Genomic DNA, 19496 nt, shown 5'->3' with positions numbered 1-19496 from the left:
TCTACTGCACAGCAGTGGTTTCACCATGGAATCGCAGGAGTTACATGAAGAGAGGTTTATGTCCAAGAACTGTCTTGCAGAAAACACCCACATTTACAAGCAGGGATCCAAGTTTCCAGGGCATAGTGGACCAGGCAGAATTCCCTTTCCTCCTAGAGAACTGGCAAGTATGATGACAAACCTCCCCACTGCCAAAAAATGTCTGTCTCCTGGTATTCCAGAGGAATTGCCAAACACTTTCTTGCAATGGATGGCTCTTTATCTAAATCTCAGACCATAGTCTGAGCTGCAGATGGGAAGAGAAAAAAGGCACACTAACAAAAAATAAGGCCAGAGGCATCTTTGGAGAATCAAGACTTAATTTATTTACACTGTCACTTCTTTTCTTGGTGTTGAGGTGTCCTTATGTAATGTTTCAGTAGGCCACCTTAACAAGAAGATCCTCTAGAGGCACAGACATGTGAGCTGATCCAGCAGGGCTCACATAAGATGTGTTCTTCAAGCATTTCCCTCTTCGGCTTCGTCTGGAGGTGAGGAAAGGACAGAATGAGAGATGGTTCCTGAGGAAGCAGTATCCAGAGTCCCAGATATCTTCCCTGCATTCTGGTGGCCCCTTCTTTCATGCCATGTGAGTTCAAGCCCAGTTAAAACCTAGGAACCTACATCACCTAAAATTCTGAGTCACAGATGGATTGGGAATGGTTGGACATGTTCAAGAAATCCTTGCTACAGAGAGGGAAGGGGAGGCAGAGATATCCACCTTAGAAAGCATGTGCTACCTCTGTACATGTTCTCTCTCAGCACCTGGACTTCCCAAAGGATGGGAAAAAAAAAAAAAAAAAAAAAAAGAAGAAAAAAAAAGGGCAATTTGATAGGTCCCCACTGAAGGCATGTCAATAGCATCATAATTTCCCCAAGACTGCTGGGAGGCAATTCCTCAACGTGACATACACAGAGGAAAATACAAGTGTCTCTGTGTAAATTAAGGCCATAACATTGGGATCGAGCCTCAGTGAACAAAAATGAAGGGCTTACACAGGACATGGTGTAGCCAGTATTGCATTCCTTCTCTGTACTAAGGTATGTCACAAGACTGCTAGAGCCATAGTGAAGACATGCCCAGAGACTATATCTAGGCTGAGGATACCCCAGGTTTGCAAAGATGTTCATTCAAAAGAACCTGCAATTGGCCATACTAGAACATGTCATCTGTTCCTCTGTACTCTACCTGTGGTGCAGGGAGCGCTGTACTCCTGTGTGGAAAACTCATCTGGAAAACAGAAGGGGAAGGAGAGAGCAGGGCTGTTGGCTGGCATAGGGATGGGTGCCAGGGGCAGCTGTGGGTCCCCAGAGCTCCCATGCACTTCCACGTATCGAACTCCCCATGCTCGTTCCCAAGGGCACCCCCAGACCCTCACTTACCTGTCTCGTAGTAGTCATAGACCTTCACCTGGGCTGGCTTCAGGCCCTGCACAGGGATGTCCCGCTCCACCGTGAAGGAAAAGCTCAAGGTCTCATAGTTCAGCTGGGGAAGGGAAGCAGTGGAGGCTTAGGGGTGCCTCTGCATCTGCCTTGGTCCCTCCTGGTGTCTCCTCACTGGCCTCATTCCACTAGTGCTCTCCTTGCCACCAGTGGGCCCTGGTGGTAGGCACCACCACCCTGGGCCCTGGGGGTGTGTGTGGCCTGGCTGAGGGGCAAGGGGAAACCCTGGGGCCTTTCCCCACACTGGGGAGCCGGTGGCTGGTGGGCAGGTGTGGGCTGATCTGTGTGCAGGCATGGAGAGAAAACCTGCTGAGGGCTGGGAGGAAGGTACCAGTAAATCTTGAAAGCTTGGCAAAAGTCAGTATGAAGTTCATTCCTACTTTTGTCAGACCCATGGTAGTTTTGAGGTCCATGTCTTTTGCCCTGGGTGTCCCCATGCTTGTGTTTCTCTGACCCATCCCAGCCCCAGATGGACACTCACCTTTTCCAGATACACTAAAACATGGTTGGTACTCAAATCCGTACGCTCAATACCTGAGCGTTGTTGCAGCTAAAGAAAGAAAAGCAAAATTTTACTGAGCTGAGAGTAATCTCCCTCTGCCACTTCCGCAGCCCTATGGATGGGACACTAAGGGAATAAATACTAGGGGGAATGAGGGAAACAACTAAGTCTGCAGCATGGAACTTAGTGCCTCCTTGGTAGGCCCAAGGTCTTCCCTTCACCAGTCTGGCAAAATGACGTACTGCCTAGCTTCAGCAGAGACATATAACTGGCCCAAACACAGCAATGGAAAAACACAATAATAACACATTATTTCAGGCTTGCTAGTTCCGCAGTGTCATCTCATAATCTCTACTATTTTATAGGCCATGCACTTGATGAACCTCTCAAAAGGTAATCTAGAAACAAGCTGTTACAGGACTAACTATAAGACAAAAGGTAAGATTCTGTGCACAAGGTAAGCACCACGGGAGACCTGTGGAGAGGAGACGGGTACAAGAACTAGGGGAAAAAGTGAGGCAGGGCTAACAGTGGAAAAGATACCAAAACAACTAGGGCCACCTTCAAAAAAGGGCGTGGATTAGGGGCAGATATCCTTGGAGAAATAATTCACATGGGCGCCTACCTTTCTTACTGAAGACTTGACAGGGATGAATCCCGACAGCATTTTCACATCAACAATCACCATGTTGGAGACGTTGCGCTCACCTGTGTAACTGAGGAACCAAGCAGCAAAGATTCAGAGCACCTCGAGTCAAAGCTGGGGGCACTTCCACTTCTTCCCTAACGCCTGACATCCCACCGCTTTCTGGCAGCCCAACACCTTCTTCTCCAGCCCACTGCACTTCCCTAGACACCTGTGCCACCCCTCACTACTGCAGCCCTGGGTTCCTCACACAGCTTCACCCCGCAGGACGCCCCCTTCCTCCACAGCCTCCTCCCAGCACGGCTGCTTCTGGCGCACCTTGCGGGGGCTGCCCTGCCCCTCCCAGACTGCCTCACCCTGGACCACCAGAGCTCCTCCAGCTCCCATGGCTTCCCAGGAAGGCTCAGACCAGGCACGGACTTACCTGACATTTATGCCTATGTTAAAGACCTTGGGGACCTGGGAGTCCTCGCAGGTCTCTGGGGTGGTGTACACATGGAGAGTGAAGGGCGCGTCCTCCTGCGTGGGCTGCACGTTGTACCTCAGGCTCGTCTGGGGGAGAGCCAGCAGCTCTGTGTGAGCGTGGGTGTGCGTGCACAGCCCAGGAGAGAGACCGTCGCCTACCTGCCCAGCCCTCCCTCTTCTCCCTTCTCACAGCTCCCTCACACTTCCAGCACTGTCCCTCCTGCTCTTTTTCCCCCGCACAACAACACTTCTCTCCTCCGCCACAGCCTTCCCTCCCATGCCTCCCCTCTCCCTTGTCCTTGCTGTCCTCTCCCTGGCTCCTGCTGTCCCGGGGAAGGGGCTCCCCTCCCGGGACAGCACCAGCCTCCACCACCCTCACCTGCAGGTAGACGCATCCTTCACCAGACACCTCTGCGCTGTACTCCCCAGGCACCTGGGGCAGGGGGACGCGCTGCAGCAGCAGCCGGTTTGAGGGGTCCACTTGGAAGTCTTGCTGGAAGTCCCCTCCAGATCTCAGGGTCACTTGGGAAGCTGTTCCGCTCTTGGCGTAGGTGACAGCTCCGTACAGAGACAGGGCCTGAAGAGCCACCACTGTGTCCTGCAAGAGACGGGTCCCGGCACCCAGGGATGGCTGCGTTAGCCCAGTCAGCCCTTCCACAACCCGTCCTCCCAGAGCCTGCCCTTTGCTGGCGGTGGGCACCCTCTCCTCCACTCTCCATTTTCCCCACTCTTAAGGAAGGAGAGATGGAAAAGGTGAGTTTTTATACGATTCCATGCTCTCGCTGTGTCCTCTGCACAGCACTCGCTTGACCCTCAACTCCCTGTTGTGGAGCTCTGTGGAGCCTTCAAAAGCATTCTCCACAGGGGGAAGCAGCACCTGCATGTGCATACACAAACTGTGGTGAGGACCCCAAATTGCACTGTCACTCATGCCACTGCCATTCTGTCCCTCTGCGTCAAGAAAGCCAGGACATGAATCCGAATATCAGTCACTCCCATTGGTTCTACTTGGCATATATATTGGCCTGCAGCCTTTTGGGAACTCGGTAGCTGCGGCAGACGCTACAGGGCTAACTGCAGGGGTACAGTTCCTGCCGGGGCAAACCTTACCGTGCTCCTACCTTGCTCTCTGACACGCTGACACTCTCCTGACATTGACGTGTGAGCTCACGGGAGGGGAGTTGCTCACCTGGGTGGAGGAGAAGCCTCCATTGGGATTCTGCTGACTGCTGATCCACTTTGCAATAAGAGATGCGAACGACAGCTCATCCTGGGAAGGCGCCGGCTGTGTGGTGAGGTAAGCGAGGAGCACATAGGCCGTCATCTCCACTTCAGCAGAGGGAGCTCGGTAGCGATAGTAGGGGAGATCAGCCACCATCTCTTTCCCAGGCCGCTGCCAGTGAACAGATCCATCTTCACAGGAGGCAGGGAGTGGGCAAAGAAGACAACAGGGAACACTTACTTGCAAAGGAGTTACTGGCCCTGTTGGTGCTGCGGTGAGGACAGAGTCCCCAGCATGCAACCACAGGGTGAAACAGGAGCAGAGAAATAGCGCCTCACTCGTTGCACGGTTACAACTAGTCTAGGAGTGCTGAGGTCCTGTCTTTGCACCAGGATACCGCTTGCACTTAAACTCCATGCTCATGGAGGCATTTAAAGGCTTGAACACCTCATGGAGCCAGAGATCTACACGGAGCACCGGGCTGGGACACTGTCCCAGTTTGAGCAGAGATGCCCGGGTGGGGCAAGTAACAAGCTCCGTGAGGAGCAGGGCTTGAGAGCCACCCGCAGGTGCAGAAGGCAGAAGGTGCTGGTGGTGCTTCCTTCAGCACCGTGACAGACAACACTTGGGCAAACTGACTGCCCAGGCTGACTTTACCAGAACACTTCTGAGTCTTTATGCGGTTTCCTGCAAGACACGGAGCTTACGCTAGGGCCTCTGAAATGACCCGTATGTTCGTCTTCTGTCTCAGCATATCTCTCTCTTCCCTAGTTTATCATCCTCTGTACTTTTTTCTGTGTCAAGCACATCCGCTGGGAGGAAGGTGCACCCATAAACATTGCTAAGCCTTTACTAAGTTGTTTTTGGCATTACAAAAGGAGCAGAGTAAGGTGAGATGCTAGCAGAGCCATGCTTTTGCTCAGCACTGATGGTGTGCTGTGCAGTGCCTCCTGAGGAATCCCCTCATAGCAGAGAAGTGGGACTGGACACTGAGAGGGAGCTGTCAAAAATGCAACTACCTTGCACAAGTGTTTCCTCTCTCTACACTTTTCCCCACCCACACAAGCCATTTCCTGCACCCACTGCACCACCAACAAGAGCCATGTTATCAAGAGAAGAGGTAAGGTCTGTGGGCTGGAAGAAAGCAATGTCCCACCAGGAACACTCACCTTTTTTCACTGCTTCCTTTTCAAGCAAGCCAAGCATTGCCTTCCTTTTCTCCTCCTTTCCTGCCAGAGCAAAGGCGTACGCCAGCAGTGCCTTGGTGTACACGTGGTTTTCTTCTGCATTTGCTGCCGTTTCCAGGCAGAAGAGAGCATTACGCACCACTGAGTGCTGTGGAGAGATAACCAATTTTTGGAAGGCTGGGAATAGATGAGGTTTGTGCCTTACTAACTATACATCATTCCCCTGGATGCTGAAGTGGGGTCTGCCAGAATAAGGTGTAGGGACATAAAGAGTACAGTATTTTTCAGAAATGTCTAACATGACAGCACATAACTCCTATATCACAGGAACCAACAGCTGTGTACTTTTTCCAGTCTGGGTCAAATTCTGGACAGTACTGTGTCATCCTAGACTGACTCAAGTTAGGGTGCAGTCACATACAGTTACAGGCAGAGGAATCTCCAGCAGTGCAATAGTGATGTAGGCCGTCAGTGAAACCTCATTGTCCACTCCACCCTGCCAGGAAAGACAAAGGTAGATGTTTAGTGACGTATTTTTTCATCTTCATTTTTTTCTACTGTTGCTGTGGTAATACTTTATTCTGTACTGTAGACCCTTTAGCTTTCCTCCCCCCACTGCTGCTCATATGGTGCTATCACTGTTACTTTTATACAGCAGGTTTGCCTTGACTCTTCTTCCTGTCATGGCAATCATACAGAATGGCCTCTGCCTCATTACTTCTTGCCATTGACATGGGATTTCTCTGTCTGGGTGCTCAAGAAGCTCAACTGCACCCATTTGACTTATGGTCAAGCACAAGCCTAACTAAAAGCCAACCAGGCAGGCATGCTACCTTCATGGCATTGTTCAGGAGTGTCCCAGAACTGTGGAAGCAACCATTCTCCTTCTGCTTTTGAGTGAGCCAGATCAAAGCATCCTGGATGTGCTCCTCATATATGAAGATGTATGGCCGGGCCTGGGCAAAGGACTTGAGGACAAAGGCCGTGAGCCTATAATGAAGAAAGAGCAGTGAGAGGGGTTGTGCAGGCCCACTGTCCATCTCATGTGCACTTCACCTGTCTGGAGGAAGGCAGGAAGGCCTGGGGAATGAAAGGCCAATTAGTTGGACCACAAGTACATCTTAACCTCAAAGTATCTGTCAAAAAATTGTTTCTCACCTTGAGTTCTCCTCTGTCTCTGGGCCTATAAAACCCTATGATTCTTTTGCATTGAAGCTATAGTTTGGAGGACAAAGACAATCTGCATCTAAACAAATCTCTTTGGAAAAAGCAGATAATTGTATGCCAATTAGCTTAACATCTGTGTGACAGCAATAATCAAAATGACAGGGAAGAATGAATCCCTCGTAGCTCATGGTCTGCTGGCAGGACTCTCACTAGAAATTCATGTCTCATGGATTTCCCAGAATTCCCCAGATGTGTCAGTAAAACTATGAATATAGTAGCACATATTAAAAGAGTGAGCTGAGAGGCTAGAGCTGTTACAAAGCAGTTATGGGAAGAAACAAGCATGTAGTGAGAGGCCAATGTTCTGTTGAGACACGAGGACTAAAAGCAAACAGAAGGTGATGAAATCATCCACTTTTACCATTACCTAAAGTTGAAAGTGAACGGCAATGATATTCTGAATCAACTCAAATTTTCACAGTAAGTCACTCTGGCAACACACACTTTTGTCTAAGATGTCTTTGCTTAGTAACAGACAAACACTTTTGAAAAATAACCATACAGCACTGCTCTCAGATTATCATCCTTTCCACTTATATGCAAATACCTTTCCCAGCAGCCTTCTCAGCAGATGCTGCTCTAGAAGAGCTGTCACTGCAACTCTTCAGCTTTGTCCAGTTGGAATGTAAAATCCCTGCTCCCTTCTTTCCCAACTTATTTCCTTCCTTCTTATCCGTCATGGTCCTCAGAGCTGCAGGTGGGAGGAGGTGCTTCAGCTACGTAACTGGCTGATGCATCCTCTTTCATGAAGTGAGAGGCAGCACAGGGACCAGAATATCTCTGAAAAGACTGCTTATCTACAACAGCGTTTCCTATTTACCATCATACAGCATGTATTATAGCTGTGTAGCTGAGAAAGAGAGGATACAGGGGAGGCACGGGTGACACTCAATCTCACCAGGTGTTCCCTGGTTGGCCATAGCGTTGTCCAAAGGTACTGTAAGAGCCATCTGCATGCTTGTAGTTCAGCTGCCTCTGATAACCTGCAACAAAGAGTTAAAGCAAGATTCACAGATGCCGGAGAACATCTGCTGAGGGATGAGGGAACATAAAAACAGCTATTACAGCAAAAGCAAAAGAGAGAGGAGCAGGTCAGTCCTATACTAGCAAATAAGAAGTACTGATACATCCCTACCTCCATACACTTTTTATACTGCATGAGGAGAAGTAGCACCTGTCTTTCTTCAGAAGGCAGGCAGGACACATTAATGACAACAAGCTACTATAGTGGGTCACATTGCAACTGTGCACTGGATTGTGACACTGTTAGGGAGCAGAGAAAAGTGGGTACAATGACTGGGTATCCTAATGCTTTAAGAAACAGATAATAATAAAGGAACAAACATGGAAGGGGCTTCACTGGCATGCAGAAGAGATGATCTGAACAAGAAAGAAGCTCTCTTTGCACATCTGGCCAGCATTTGACAGAAGAAAGCCACAGTGGATCTGGAAAAAATCCAAAGCAGAAGCAAAAGTTGTGTCCCAGCTCACCGCTCACTAAGTATCCAATGGCCTTGGATTTTATCTCCTCACTCAACTGCCCTGTCTTGTTCAGATAGTCCAGGACATAGATGTTGGGTGCAAACAGGACCATGTTCTGTTCTCCACAGCCAAATGGCATCTGGAGGAGCTGGTGCAGGTTCTGCATGGAAGTGCCCATGATGTCACCTAGGGAACAGGAGATATGAGAGGGATATTAACAAAATTCATGGCTGACAACCAGAATGAGAGGAAGCTACAGAACAAAAGAAGCAGGAGATGATAGAAAAGAACAAAAGAAAATCTGTATTGATAATGGTCCTGGAATGAAACACAGAAAAGGACGGTAGTGAGTCAATGTTTAGGGCACTGCAGAGAACCCTGAGTGGAATGAGATTCAGAAAAGGGAACAAGAAGATCAGAACTAGAAGGGAAAGTACTTGAGACAGAAGGGATGAAATGCAGGAGTGAGGTGTACTAGGAACCAGGAGAAAAAGCTGTGAGGTTGGAGGCCAACACAGGTAGGCAGGCAGGCAGAAACAGTACATGGTTCTTTCTCCCATCAGATCCTTCCTGGGCAGCTCACTCACCCAGCACTGAGAAATATGCTCTGCCTGAGTCTTGCACCACATTTGAGGGGAGCGACAGGGAAAACTTCTCCTGCAAACTCTTTCCTGAGAGAGAAACAAGACCAAACAGTTTCAGTGCAGTCCCAAAAACTGTCTAATATAAGAGCAAGGGGCTTCAGTAGAACATCAGGAAAGCCTCCTCTTCCCTTCATCCCTTGCTATAAAGAAACAGGTCTCAGGGTCCCAAGTGATGGGGTATGTTCTGATTATCTAGAAATATCAGCCTATCCAGAAAATGGTAGAGGCAGCACTATTTTCCTCCTCCAGGCATGTCCCCCACCACCCACACAAGAACAAATGGAGAGAACGGGGAGAGAAGGCCTTACCTTTTGCACAGAGCACAAAGTTCTGGGCTGTTTCCTTCTCAACTCCTTCAGGCTTGAGTGGGATGAAGAAAAACAAGAGAAACGAGAAGTTATTGAGACAGGGAATACAGGCAGAGGGATCCTTAACAACATCCCTAAGAACAGAGTGAAAATAAAAGTGAGTGAACTGGAGAAGGGAAGGCAGTCACAAACACTTCCTGGAATTTAAAAAAAAAAAGAGCTCTGAAATAATAATCTAAGTAAAAATAAAATATAAAATAAATTAAAAAAATCCAGAATCCAAAATGACAGACCCAACACAGTTGTACATGGATGAAGGACAGCAGAAGGAGAGGGAAAATGCTGCAGGGCAATCACATGGGTGACTATTTTAACTGCTGTATGAAGTGAAACTCCTGTATCATTTTAACAAGTACTACAGCTTACAGTAAGTGCTTTTGCTAGCAAAAGCTCAAAGTAGCTCTAGAGGGCTGCCTGGAAGGTGTCTGCAGTTCTGTTTATCATAAACCTGCAGATGCCTTGTGAAAAAAAAAAAAAAAGTTGACAATAGGAAGTAAAGATGTGCACTGTAATATGCAATGACACTACTGGTACAATACAACATAGTATGCAAGCATTAAGTTGTTTTATGATACAGAGAAAGGCTAAGAACACAGAATATTTCTGTCAGATTTACAACACCCAGCATAATAAACTAGCATTTTCTTATAAAAGCAGCAGTACTGCCACATAACATTTCCTTCTATACCATGCAGTATCTGCAACTCTTCTTGCCATAGGAAATGGATAAGCTGTACAATTTTAACACGTTTTCTGGACTTTTATAATATCTGGAGTTTGTGGGGACTTTTCTGCAGGCATCTAACTCCCTTAGGTGCTTGTGATTCCCCTGCCTTCACCCTGGAGCCAGGCTATGGTAGCAAACAGAACTGTGTAACACTCAGCTTAAGAAGCAGTTTGCTTGGCTACTCAGCTAACAGAGAGACAGCTTGTGCTGACTGGCAAACTGTTTACATTAGGAGATGGGGAAAGTTTAAAATACTGGCAGGAGACACAGTTTTTGCACAGTTATTAACCTGCAACCTTTATGTAGCCCTGCCAAAGTACAGAGATAATGTAAGACCATCATATCACCACACTGTGTGGTGACCCCCTAGAGCTCTGTTTCATGTGTCTATGCAGTGAACACTCTAGCCTGTTAGACAGCTCAGTTCTCCCCTGCCCACAGCCCCCATACCTCCACCAGCAGCTGTCTGATGACTGTGTCCTTCCGTCCTTTCTCAGGGGTCTCCACTATGGCGTTCCCGCAGGGCTGCTGGTTTTGCAGGGCCTCAGCGCTCACCGAGAACTCCACCTGCCCTGGAGGAAACAGGGGTCAGCCAGTCCTGCTGGGCAGCACCAGGGAATAGGATTCATTGACATTTCTGGGAGTTTCAGCCTGCAGGCCCAAAGGTAAGGATTTCCCATCACAGCTGAGCCCAGCTTCTTTCCCACAGGAATTTAGCTATCTAAATCGGAATGCATGCTGGAGCAGATGGGCTGCACTGCCATTGAAAGGTGACTGTTTTGGTGGCTCTTTTCCAGAACTTAGGACACCACTGTGGTGGGACTCATCAGTATCATGGCTGTTCAGCACTCCGCTACTTGGCATGCAAACCATGGCTGCTACCACAACATGTAACAGCAACAGCAAAAGCAGAGTGTGAAGGCCTCATGGAGCAATCATCAAATCTCTGACATGGATGGAACTGACAGAATGTCCCTGCCAGCCAGCAAAGTTTCAGAAGTTGATGTCCAAGGCCTGTAAGACTTGATGAAATTGCACATAGTGCCAGACATGGCCTTGGACACTAGGAGTCCACCAGCCTTTACATCCTGCATAACCGGAGATGAGACACTCAGCCACGGTATTTCCCAGGAAACTATGTAGCTCTAACACCAGATACTGAACTGGGAGAATAGCATAGAGAAACCCTCCCTGCAGTTTTCAGTATTCTGAGACTTTTACCTAGAGATCTGGGAGTCACCAGCCAAGCCACCGTTTTCCTCCCGTTCTCACAGAGACAATAAGATTCTTCCTCCTTTCCCACTGGAGTTGCCAGAAATTGAGTAGACTGAGCCAGAGCCACACTGACCTGCCATTTGTAGAGAGAGATATAATTGAGGAGGGGTGATTTTGAGAGACAGGGAGAAAATATCAGAGACACAGGAAAAAATAGCAATAGTTATTTCTTCTCTAGCAAAGAAGGGTCTAAGGCTACTCAGAGATAAGGTTAGGTGAAGGCAAGAAGTGTACAAGAAGGTACGTGGGTACAGAGAAGGATTTCAATCTTCCATACCCTTATGCAGGCTGTCAGATAGCTGAAAACGGTGGCTTTCAGTGTGAAGGCCTCACCACGCACTACAGAGTAAGGCAGGGTGAGCTCTACAAAGAAGGGCTGGAAGGCTCTGAGAGACACTGTTGGGGATAGGCCAAAGCCTGTGTCTGATGAAGTGCAGAACGCATTGGCTTTCCACTCGGTGATGGTGTCAGGGATGGTCACATCTAGTTCAGCATTTCCTTCAGAGCTGGCAAGAGACAGCAAGAAAGGACAGGGTGATTTTTACGGGATTTTGGTGACTATCAGTATCCCTTTCCGCCTAATGAATCATATTTGCTGTATGAATGATTGGGCACACTATATTGGGCACTGAACATCTTCTAAAATCACTACTACTATGTGGACAAACCTAACCACAGACAAAGGCAATTCCATCACAGGGGAATGCCAACTGATCTCTGCAAACAGTGAAGGACTTCTTGGCATTGAAAAGGCTTGGTAGACATGAGATTCATGTTTTCATCTTGTAAAACCAATTATATTATAAAAGGAAGGGAGGAAATATTCCAAGGCATTCACCTTACAGATACTAAACTCCAGATCCATGTTTCTGGGAAATACTTTCGGACTGTCTCTGTCAGCTCTTCAGGAGTGCTGACACGGTGCATTGGTGAGGCATACATTCTAGCAGAGTCTAAGGATGATAATTCCAAACAAACAAGATCTACATCAGCATCATGCTTTGGTCTGAGAAAGTGGCAATATACACTACAATTAGAAGCTGTGCTGGCAGCAGATGCTTGCTGTTGCTGTAGTGAGCACTGGTACTATAAGCAGTGAAGTTTCTGGGTCAGTGTTTATTAGCAAGGGCTAGCTCTTCCATATTACCCACCGGTCCCCAGCAAAACTCATACTATGAGAGGCAAGTAAAAATGAAGTAAAAATGAGCAGCTTAGAGGAAAGAGCTGTTTATGACCTTGTATGCTTGGCTTTGACAAAAGGAAAGAGAAATCTACCGAAACAAAGACAAAAAGTCCTTATCTACCTCCTAGTTTTGTTCAACTATACTTTGGCTAATCTAATTTCTATATTTATTTCTATATTGATTTAAGCCTATCCATAGGCCTTTACAACCCAGCAAAAGAGACATGCCCCACACTCATGATGAAGATGACATATGTGAACACCCCACTTCATTACTGCTTCCATAACCCCAGCTCTTGTTTATTTACCCCCCCAAAAAACAGATGGGATCTCTGTTCAGAATAGAGATGACAGCAAGACTCAATTCCTTTACCGCTTGTCCTCACGTCATAGTTAGGTAACATGAGTGCACTTGGAACCGCAATTCCTGCAGGTATGTAATTGCCAAAGTTGCAATACCTAGGTTTCTTCACCTTGGAATTTGTGAAAACCTTTAAACCCATTTCCTATGGAAGAGAAACACAAGATTTATTTTTTTGTTGTTGCTGTTACTGATTCCAGCTGAGGTTTACACAGCAGATTTGATGTTAGTATTTTATTGCTTCTAAAGCAGAAGCTGTTATGGTCTGTGGTTTGGACCTTGAGATGATCCCCCCCAGCCCTGGGTCTGGGTGCCCAGGTGGCTCAGAGAAGTCAAGGGATAGATCCCCTTTGCCTGTAGGGCACTGATTCCAGTCTGATTCCAGATTAGGGGTCAGATTTGCCAGAGATTAGATAGGGAGTCTCCCCTTTGGAAGGAAATATCCGTGGCTACAGTGTAGCTCAGGGACGTACTGATTTATATGCGGTAAGGTAATGGCACAGAACTTGAGTTAGAACCTTAATTCAAGCCAATCCCAAAGCTTTTCGTGTAAAAAGATAACTTTAAGACTGATCAATTCAAGTCAGGAGTACAGCTGTCATGACAGGTGAAGCTTATGACTCTCACTGAACTTGGTGTCAGACTACTGAGATTCACAAGTCATTTCCTTATATTGCATCATGCCACAAAAGGTTTAAGCACTCTCATTCTTTCTCCCATTTCACTCCTCAAACATGCAAGAAGGTTTTACTTTTAGGATGCTGTAAGTGTCATCTTCGTTACTATCCATTAGTGGAGAATAGGTGATCCCATTCACAACTATATTCTTCAAGGTGATACAGTCTTCCAGGGGGTCATCCACATGCACGTTTGGACCATAGCGATAGCTCTGCAATTCCTTCACAGGCAGCAAGCTATACACCTGGGCAGAAGAAGCCAGGACATTTAGCATTTTTCAGTGTCCACCATCACAAGTAAAGGATTTGGACACAAGCATCATAACAGTCAAATCCACACAGCCATGGTCCTCCCTGAAGTGGTTGCAATAGGAAACTGGAAGTCCAAGCAGACATCCAAATTTGGAGATAGTGCCTCTTTTGCTATGGACAGTATGTTACTCTGGTTACTATGGCTCAAATATATGAAAAATTACAGTGGCCAGCCTGGCTGCAGCCCTTTGTCCCTGTTCTGGCAATGTCATTTGCTGCTTAGCATGAGGAGAATGAACTTTCTGACACTTCTAGATGCTACTTTAGTAAAATAAATCCATGTCTAGAGAGAAAAACTGAAAAATCATCATTAAACACGGGACAGCTTTTGGCTCTGGACATGAGAAGCAGTTTCCTTAACAGGGTTTCCCAATTACCATTCCTACAGTTGTGCAAAATCCCAAACAAACAAACAGCTGCTGCCTAGTTCTCAGATTTCGCCCACTGAAGATTAGCAAGAGCACAGGAGAGCATTCCTGTGTCAGCACTTTCAGGAAGGATTCTTCATTGCTTCTACCCCATTACTGGGTTGCTCTTGCTCTGACCAGGCTTTGAGGTACTACGCAAATTAAGTACTTACAGAGCCAGGTGACAGGTCAGCTTCTGGCTTCATGAGGAGAACACTCTTGTCCACAGCACGGACAGCACAGAGGGAGTTTGGGGAGGCTCTGAACAGCAAGTGCGTTTCAGAAGAAGGTAGGCCTTCAGAAGGAGAGAAGCTCAAGTCCACCTGTATCCACAGGAATACCTATGTCACAGATGCCCTAGCCTTGCAAGACTCCAGCTGAGCATCAGTCCCAACCCTATGAATCCCACACAGACATGTATACTCACACCCTTCCCTCTGTGAAACATTGTTGAGTTTCCTTCCTGCAATGCCAGAGGAATCAGCACTAACAGTTCTTGTCAACTTAAGCATCGCGACTTTTCACAACTTTTAAGGCATTTGGGGGTTTTAAGGCCACTGTGAATGTGATGAGATAATCCCACACAGTGACTAGATCTGTTCAGACAGCTGAGTATGGTTTTGAACAAGCTTCAATCTCTGTGCTGCAACCAGAGGTGTTGTGGAGATACAACAAACCTGCAGCAATCTCACTTGGCAGATTCACTGGTAACATGAGAAGCAGTGATACCTTGGAGCAACACTGTAATATGTACTGCCTGGTGATGGCTCTGAAGAACCGGCTTGTTGGCTGAGACCTGCCAGACTAATGTGCCTTCCTCAAAAGCTAATTCACAACTCTAATGACCTCCTACTAACCTCTGCCCTGCAAGTTCTTTCTAGCAAAGCTGATTTCAACACTATCTCACATGGTTTTATAATAGCATGGCTGACCTGCATAGATCTTCCCTCTCATCAGCAATACAAATGCACCCCTAACATACAGCAATCACAGCATCCTTACACTAAACATGTTCCCTGACAAAGCTGCACTAGCTGCCAGTCTCCTTCATGTCCCAGTGAGACCACACAATGCCTTTTGCTGACAACCCTCATCTCTCCCAGGGTGGTCTCCCAACCTTGTGAATGCAAAAAAATATTCTTGAGGAAACAGCAGAACAATGAATGTAGCAAGCTTGCTACTAAAAACCATGTCTAGCATACTGATGGCCCAAAGTCTGTCCCAGCCAGGCTGCTTTGAATCCAGGATGCTTTTGGAGAGGAAAGCAGTACCTAATCACATAAATTAATTGGCACTTGGCATGTGCCTAGACTTTAATACTGTGCATAGAATGACCTTTAAGATAAAAAGAAAATTCAGGTGTCCAATGTCTTACAGTGACACCAATATCAAGAATTCATTTAGTTTGGCTTTTAGTGGGACAAGGGACTGCCTTTAACAGTGTACTATTATTTTGAAGCTCTAATGGCAGCTTGAGGATCCTCTCTTCTTAGGGCTGCTCATACATTATTCTGATCTTCTGCATAACGAATAGACGGGTCCACAAGAGAATCATGGTCTGTATGTTCACAGAACTTTCTTTGACCTCTTTCAGCTGAAAAGCAGTCTCATCTGTGCTATCGGAGCACCACCATTCATTGCTCGGTACAGATGGCAGGTTTAAGCAAAGTTTAGCTTCATTTATGTATAACAGAAATTACAATGACAGGATGAGATGTATGAGAGTTGAAAGATCTGACAAAGATTAGATGTGCCTACTGGACTGGGGCTGTGTGTGTGTTTTATTTTTGCTCTGCGACCACGCAAGATGCCACATCATTCTTACAAAGAATTTGTGTGAAAAGGAGTGAAATACATGTGTTGCAGTATGACATAAGATACATGGCCTCCCCTTTTCTTACCCCAAATTGTCTGTGAGATCAGTGACTATGACTTGTTGATGAGAGATTTTAGCAGTGTAATCCCTGCTAGCATCCTTTTTCCAAGAGTTGATCTCCTCCAAGCTAGCACAAACCAAAAAGCAGTGAAGCTCTGTAGAACAATTTATTAGTGGCTTGTCCAGTGTTAGCAAATCTAAGTAAATGAGCTTGGACAGGCTAAATCTAACAAAAGTTTTACCAGGTTTCAGTCTAATGGCTGTTCCCTCAAGAAGTGATCACTTACCTTATTGCTGAAACATTTTTCTATGTTGAACTTGGCTGAATCAGCAATCACCTCCCTGCTAGGAGTAGTGGTGTAGACAAGCACTTGGGCCACTGGAGCAATATCAGCTTCCACAGGCAACTGTAGCAAGAAGACCCCGTTGGCTAACAAAACAAGAGCAAAAAGTTGAAGTACAGGAAACCTGCTCATGGAGCAGCCAAATTTCCAGCTTTTCCTTGATGATGAACTTCATTCTAGCTATAATGAAACTCTAGGCCTCCAATTGGGATGAATTTGTTTTCAAAGAGATGCATACGACTCACTGTCTGACTGGAAAGGCCTGTTTCAAGACCTGTTCTACACTGCATAAGCAAGCTGAATTTTGGTTGAGTTTCTAAAAACAAACCACCAGACAGTGTCTCTGAGGAACACTGAAGCCCCAGAAACACAGTGTTAGAATAAAGACAGCTGGTACAGGGGTTAGTGCAAATCTGTGCTAAAAATGAGTAAAGACAGAAAAGAAAGCTCAAACTCTTCCCACATCCTAGGGAACATGGATATGGGAATTCCTGCACTGCACATGGAAGCAGCCTGTGTGTCTGCCACAGTTGCATAGCCTCACAGGACAGAGACAATATGGCAGGGGAGGGAAACTTACCACTTTCCTGGTCCAAATCCAGAATGCTGGTGCCAGATTGCTTGATGATTCCTTTGGCCATCACCTGAATGGAAGGAGAAACCTTGCTGTGACTGAGGTTATGCATGAGCTAAACCTTAAAGAGGGAGAACCTGAGAGGAGAGTAACTGAGTGTTTATAAGTGAGCAACAGGGAGATGTCTGCATCCTGCTCAGCTGTTCTCTGCCTCCCTGTAGCAGAATCCCAGTGCTCACCCAGGGGACACTGGGACATCCTCACTCCTTGACCCTCCTTTTCATGGGAAAAGAACATGTGGAGGGTGATGGGGAAGTGTTTAAAGCCTGCTGCCTCAAACCACAATTTCCATCTCCACCTCCTCTACAATTACCAGTGACAAGCTGACTGTATGGGAAGTGCAAACTTACCAGGTAGTAAAAGACAATTTTCCTCTCCTCTCCTACGGCCTCTGGTGTAAGGATATAGTGCACCCGCACCTCTGTGGGGGAGCCGCAGCTTAGCATCTCAGACTTGGGCTCAATTTTGAGGAAGCTCTTACTAGGGGAGTAAAAGCGCTTTATGTACAGATGGCCTTCTTCATAATGTGGAAAAACCAAGGAATGGTCGAAGCAGTGGGAGTATGATTTATGAGTTGCCTGGAAATGGAGAAAATACACACATAGAGATCCTCAAACACAGGCAGAAGAACTGGGACCAACATTCATGGTCTAGTGTTACAAGTTTGGTATTTTTTGTACTTAAAACAAAAAGGCATTCTACCCAAAACAGAAACATGAGCCTCGAAGATGAAAGACAGACAGGGTGGCAGTATCCTGAGCAAATAACTGGAAATGACTCAATCCCAGAGAAGCTGGGCTTTGTCTCAAATAGACTGAATTTTATCGGTTGTTTACTTACTGTCAGTATCATCATATGGACTCTTTACCCTAATATCTTGCCCTCTCTAATTCTCAGTTAGTTTAAAGAGAAAATAAACCAATTTTAATTTTTATTATCATCACTGGCACTGGAGAACAGATGTTGCTGTCCAGTTCAGGAATTACTAGCACCAGGATCAAGCTGAGGATGCTACGGAAAAGGAGAAAAATTCTCCAATTGAGAATTCAAAACCTAAATCAAACAGAAGTTTAGCAGGTGAGAGGCCATGTCTTCCTAAAAATAAGAGTGAAGGGAAAATATTTCACATTTCTAAGGGTGCTGTTTCAATATTTCATGTGCTTTCCATGCCCTTATTTCTTTATCTTTCTCACTACACTTAGAAATTCTTGCCTTTTCTTTATCTTGCAAAATTCTGCAACTTTCAAGCACATTGTGGAAACTTCTAGATATTTTTTAATGGTTTTAATCTGTGACAAAAGAATTGTATGGAGAAAAAACAAATATAAGTCTGGACAAAGTGCCTTATTCCAAGGTGAAATATTAGGAAATGTGTATGTTACATATATATTACATTTTCCACTAACAAAAGGATGCTCAGCAGCACTTAACTTCTTCCAGATAAATGAACTCTACACCACAGAGAGAATTTCTGTTAATGGTTCATACTGTTTTTCTATTTATGGCAGGGGAAGAAAGGTAGGAGGGAGGGAAGGAGGGAAGGAGAGAGGAGTTTAGAATCTCAGAATGCTAAATTAAACCTGGAGAGATGCTTAGATGAGACACCTGAGAAATCATTTAGTTGAAAAGACAGTGAAGCACTAGCAGCACTCCACCATGAGAGATTTTTAAGAATAAGTTAGATGCATCCTTGATACAGATTTGTCTAGGTAGGGTTGGTGATCCCTTGGAGCAGAACGGACTATATGACCTCTTGATGTTTCTTCTAACCCTCTATTACTATTGTCAAGCTGAAATCAAATACAAGCTAAGTGCAATTGTCACATGGCAACCTGGTCTGTTGCATGGCTATTTCCACCATAGTGACGCTGAGGTTGGCAAAGACAACCAGGATCAAGAAGCTAAGTGCTTCTGTATATGTAGTAGAAACTTCAGAAGTACTCCCCCTCCATCCCTGCTGGTCACTTTATCACTTTGCCTCCATGACTCACTCTAATTCCAACAGATTCCAATTCCAGCATGGAAGTGTTCAGGGCAAACTGTGCCCTGCCCTCTTCATTTGTTGTGTAGTTGGTTTCCTGGCCTCCTTGTAAAGAAATCCTCACAGTTTCATTGGCAATTGGAGCACCAGACCCATCCACAAGTTTCACCTGCAGGAACAGAAACAGGATGATACAGGAGAACACCTGTACAGTCACTAAGCTGGGGATGTTGGGTCCATCTGAGACAGGGAAATTTCCATGGCACTTTGCATCACTTCACATCACTTCGCTCTTCCAGAGAGGGCTGTGAACTTTCTGAATCTTACTTCTTTGTCTCTTTCTCATCTCCATCTCTGCGCCAGAAGACTGGAGACAAAGACTGACATGCACTCACACCAGTTAAGGCCTCCTATTAAGCAGGAGACCAGAGAAGCAAAATGTGACTTGACTGAAGAAGAGGGGTCACAAGGACAGAGGGGGAAAGCAGAATGAA

At 46.2% G+C, this 19496-nt stretch overlaps 1 protein-coding gene across 1 annotated transcript in view; it reads right to left on the bottom strand.

The window, feature by feature from the left end:
* Nucleotides 1-341: 341 nt before the first annotated feature.
* Nucleotides 342-19496, bottom strand: part of A2M (alpha-2-macroglobulin) — a 28099-nt gene continuing 8944 nt past the window's right edge. The window contains exons 11-36 of the mRNA XM_084502917.1: nt 19013-19171; nt 17372-17599; nt 16968-17031; nt 16331-16473; nt 14341-14490; nt 13523-13693; nt 12784-12916; nt 12066-12180; nt 11505-11733; nt 11174-11300; nt 10403-10524; nt 9166-9217; nt 8801-8884; nt 8223-8399; nt 7630-7714; nt 6338-6494; nt 5926-6000; nt 5487-5652; nt 4285-4508; nt 3475-3693; nt 3055-3182; nt 2610-2700; nt 1964-2032; nt 1423-1525; nt 1229-1270; nt 342-524 (exon numbers count right to left, since the gene is read on the bottom strand). Of these exons, the coding sequence (XP_084359043.1) occupies nt 499-524; nt 1229-1270; nt 1423-1525; nt 1964-2032; nt 2610-2700; nt 3055-3182; nt 3475-3693; nt 4285-4508; nt 5487-5652; nt 5926-6000; nt 6338-6494; nt 7630-7714; nt 8223-8399; nt 8801-8884; nt 9166-9217; nt 10403-10524; nt 11174-11300; nt 11505-11733; nt 12066-12180; nt 12784-12916; nt 13523-13693; nt 14341-14490; nt 16331-16473; nt 16968-17031; nt 17372-17599; nt 19013-19171 (3339 nt within the window). The 3' untranslated portion in view covers nt 342-498. The remainder of the gene's footprint in view (nt 525-1228; nt 1271-1422; nt 1526-1963; nt 2033-2609; nt 2701-3054; nt 3183-3474; nt 3694-4284; nt 4509-5486; nt 5653-5925; nt 6001-6337; nt 6495-7629; nt 7715-8222; nt 8400-8800; nt 8885-9165; nt 9218-10402; nt 10525-11173; nt 11301-11504; nt 11734-12065; nt 12181-12783; nt 12917-13522; nt 13694-14340; nt 14491-16330; nt 16474-16967; nt 17032-17371; nt 17600-19012; nt 19172-19496) is intronic.

This window comes from Aythya ferina (genome assembly GCF_964211825.1).
Source record: "Aythya ferina genome assembly, chromosome: 1".
Taxonomy (NCBI): domain Eukaryota; kingdom Metazoa; phylum Chordata; class Aves; order Anseriformes; family Anatidae; genus Aythya; species Aythya ferina.
The sequence above is the reverse complement of the archived record's forward strand: the minus strand, read 5'-3'. Positions and strand labels throughout refer to the sequence as shown.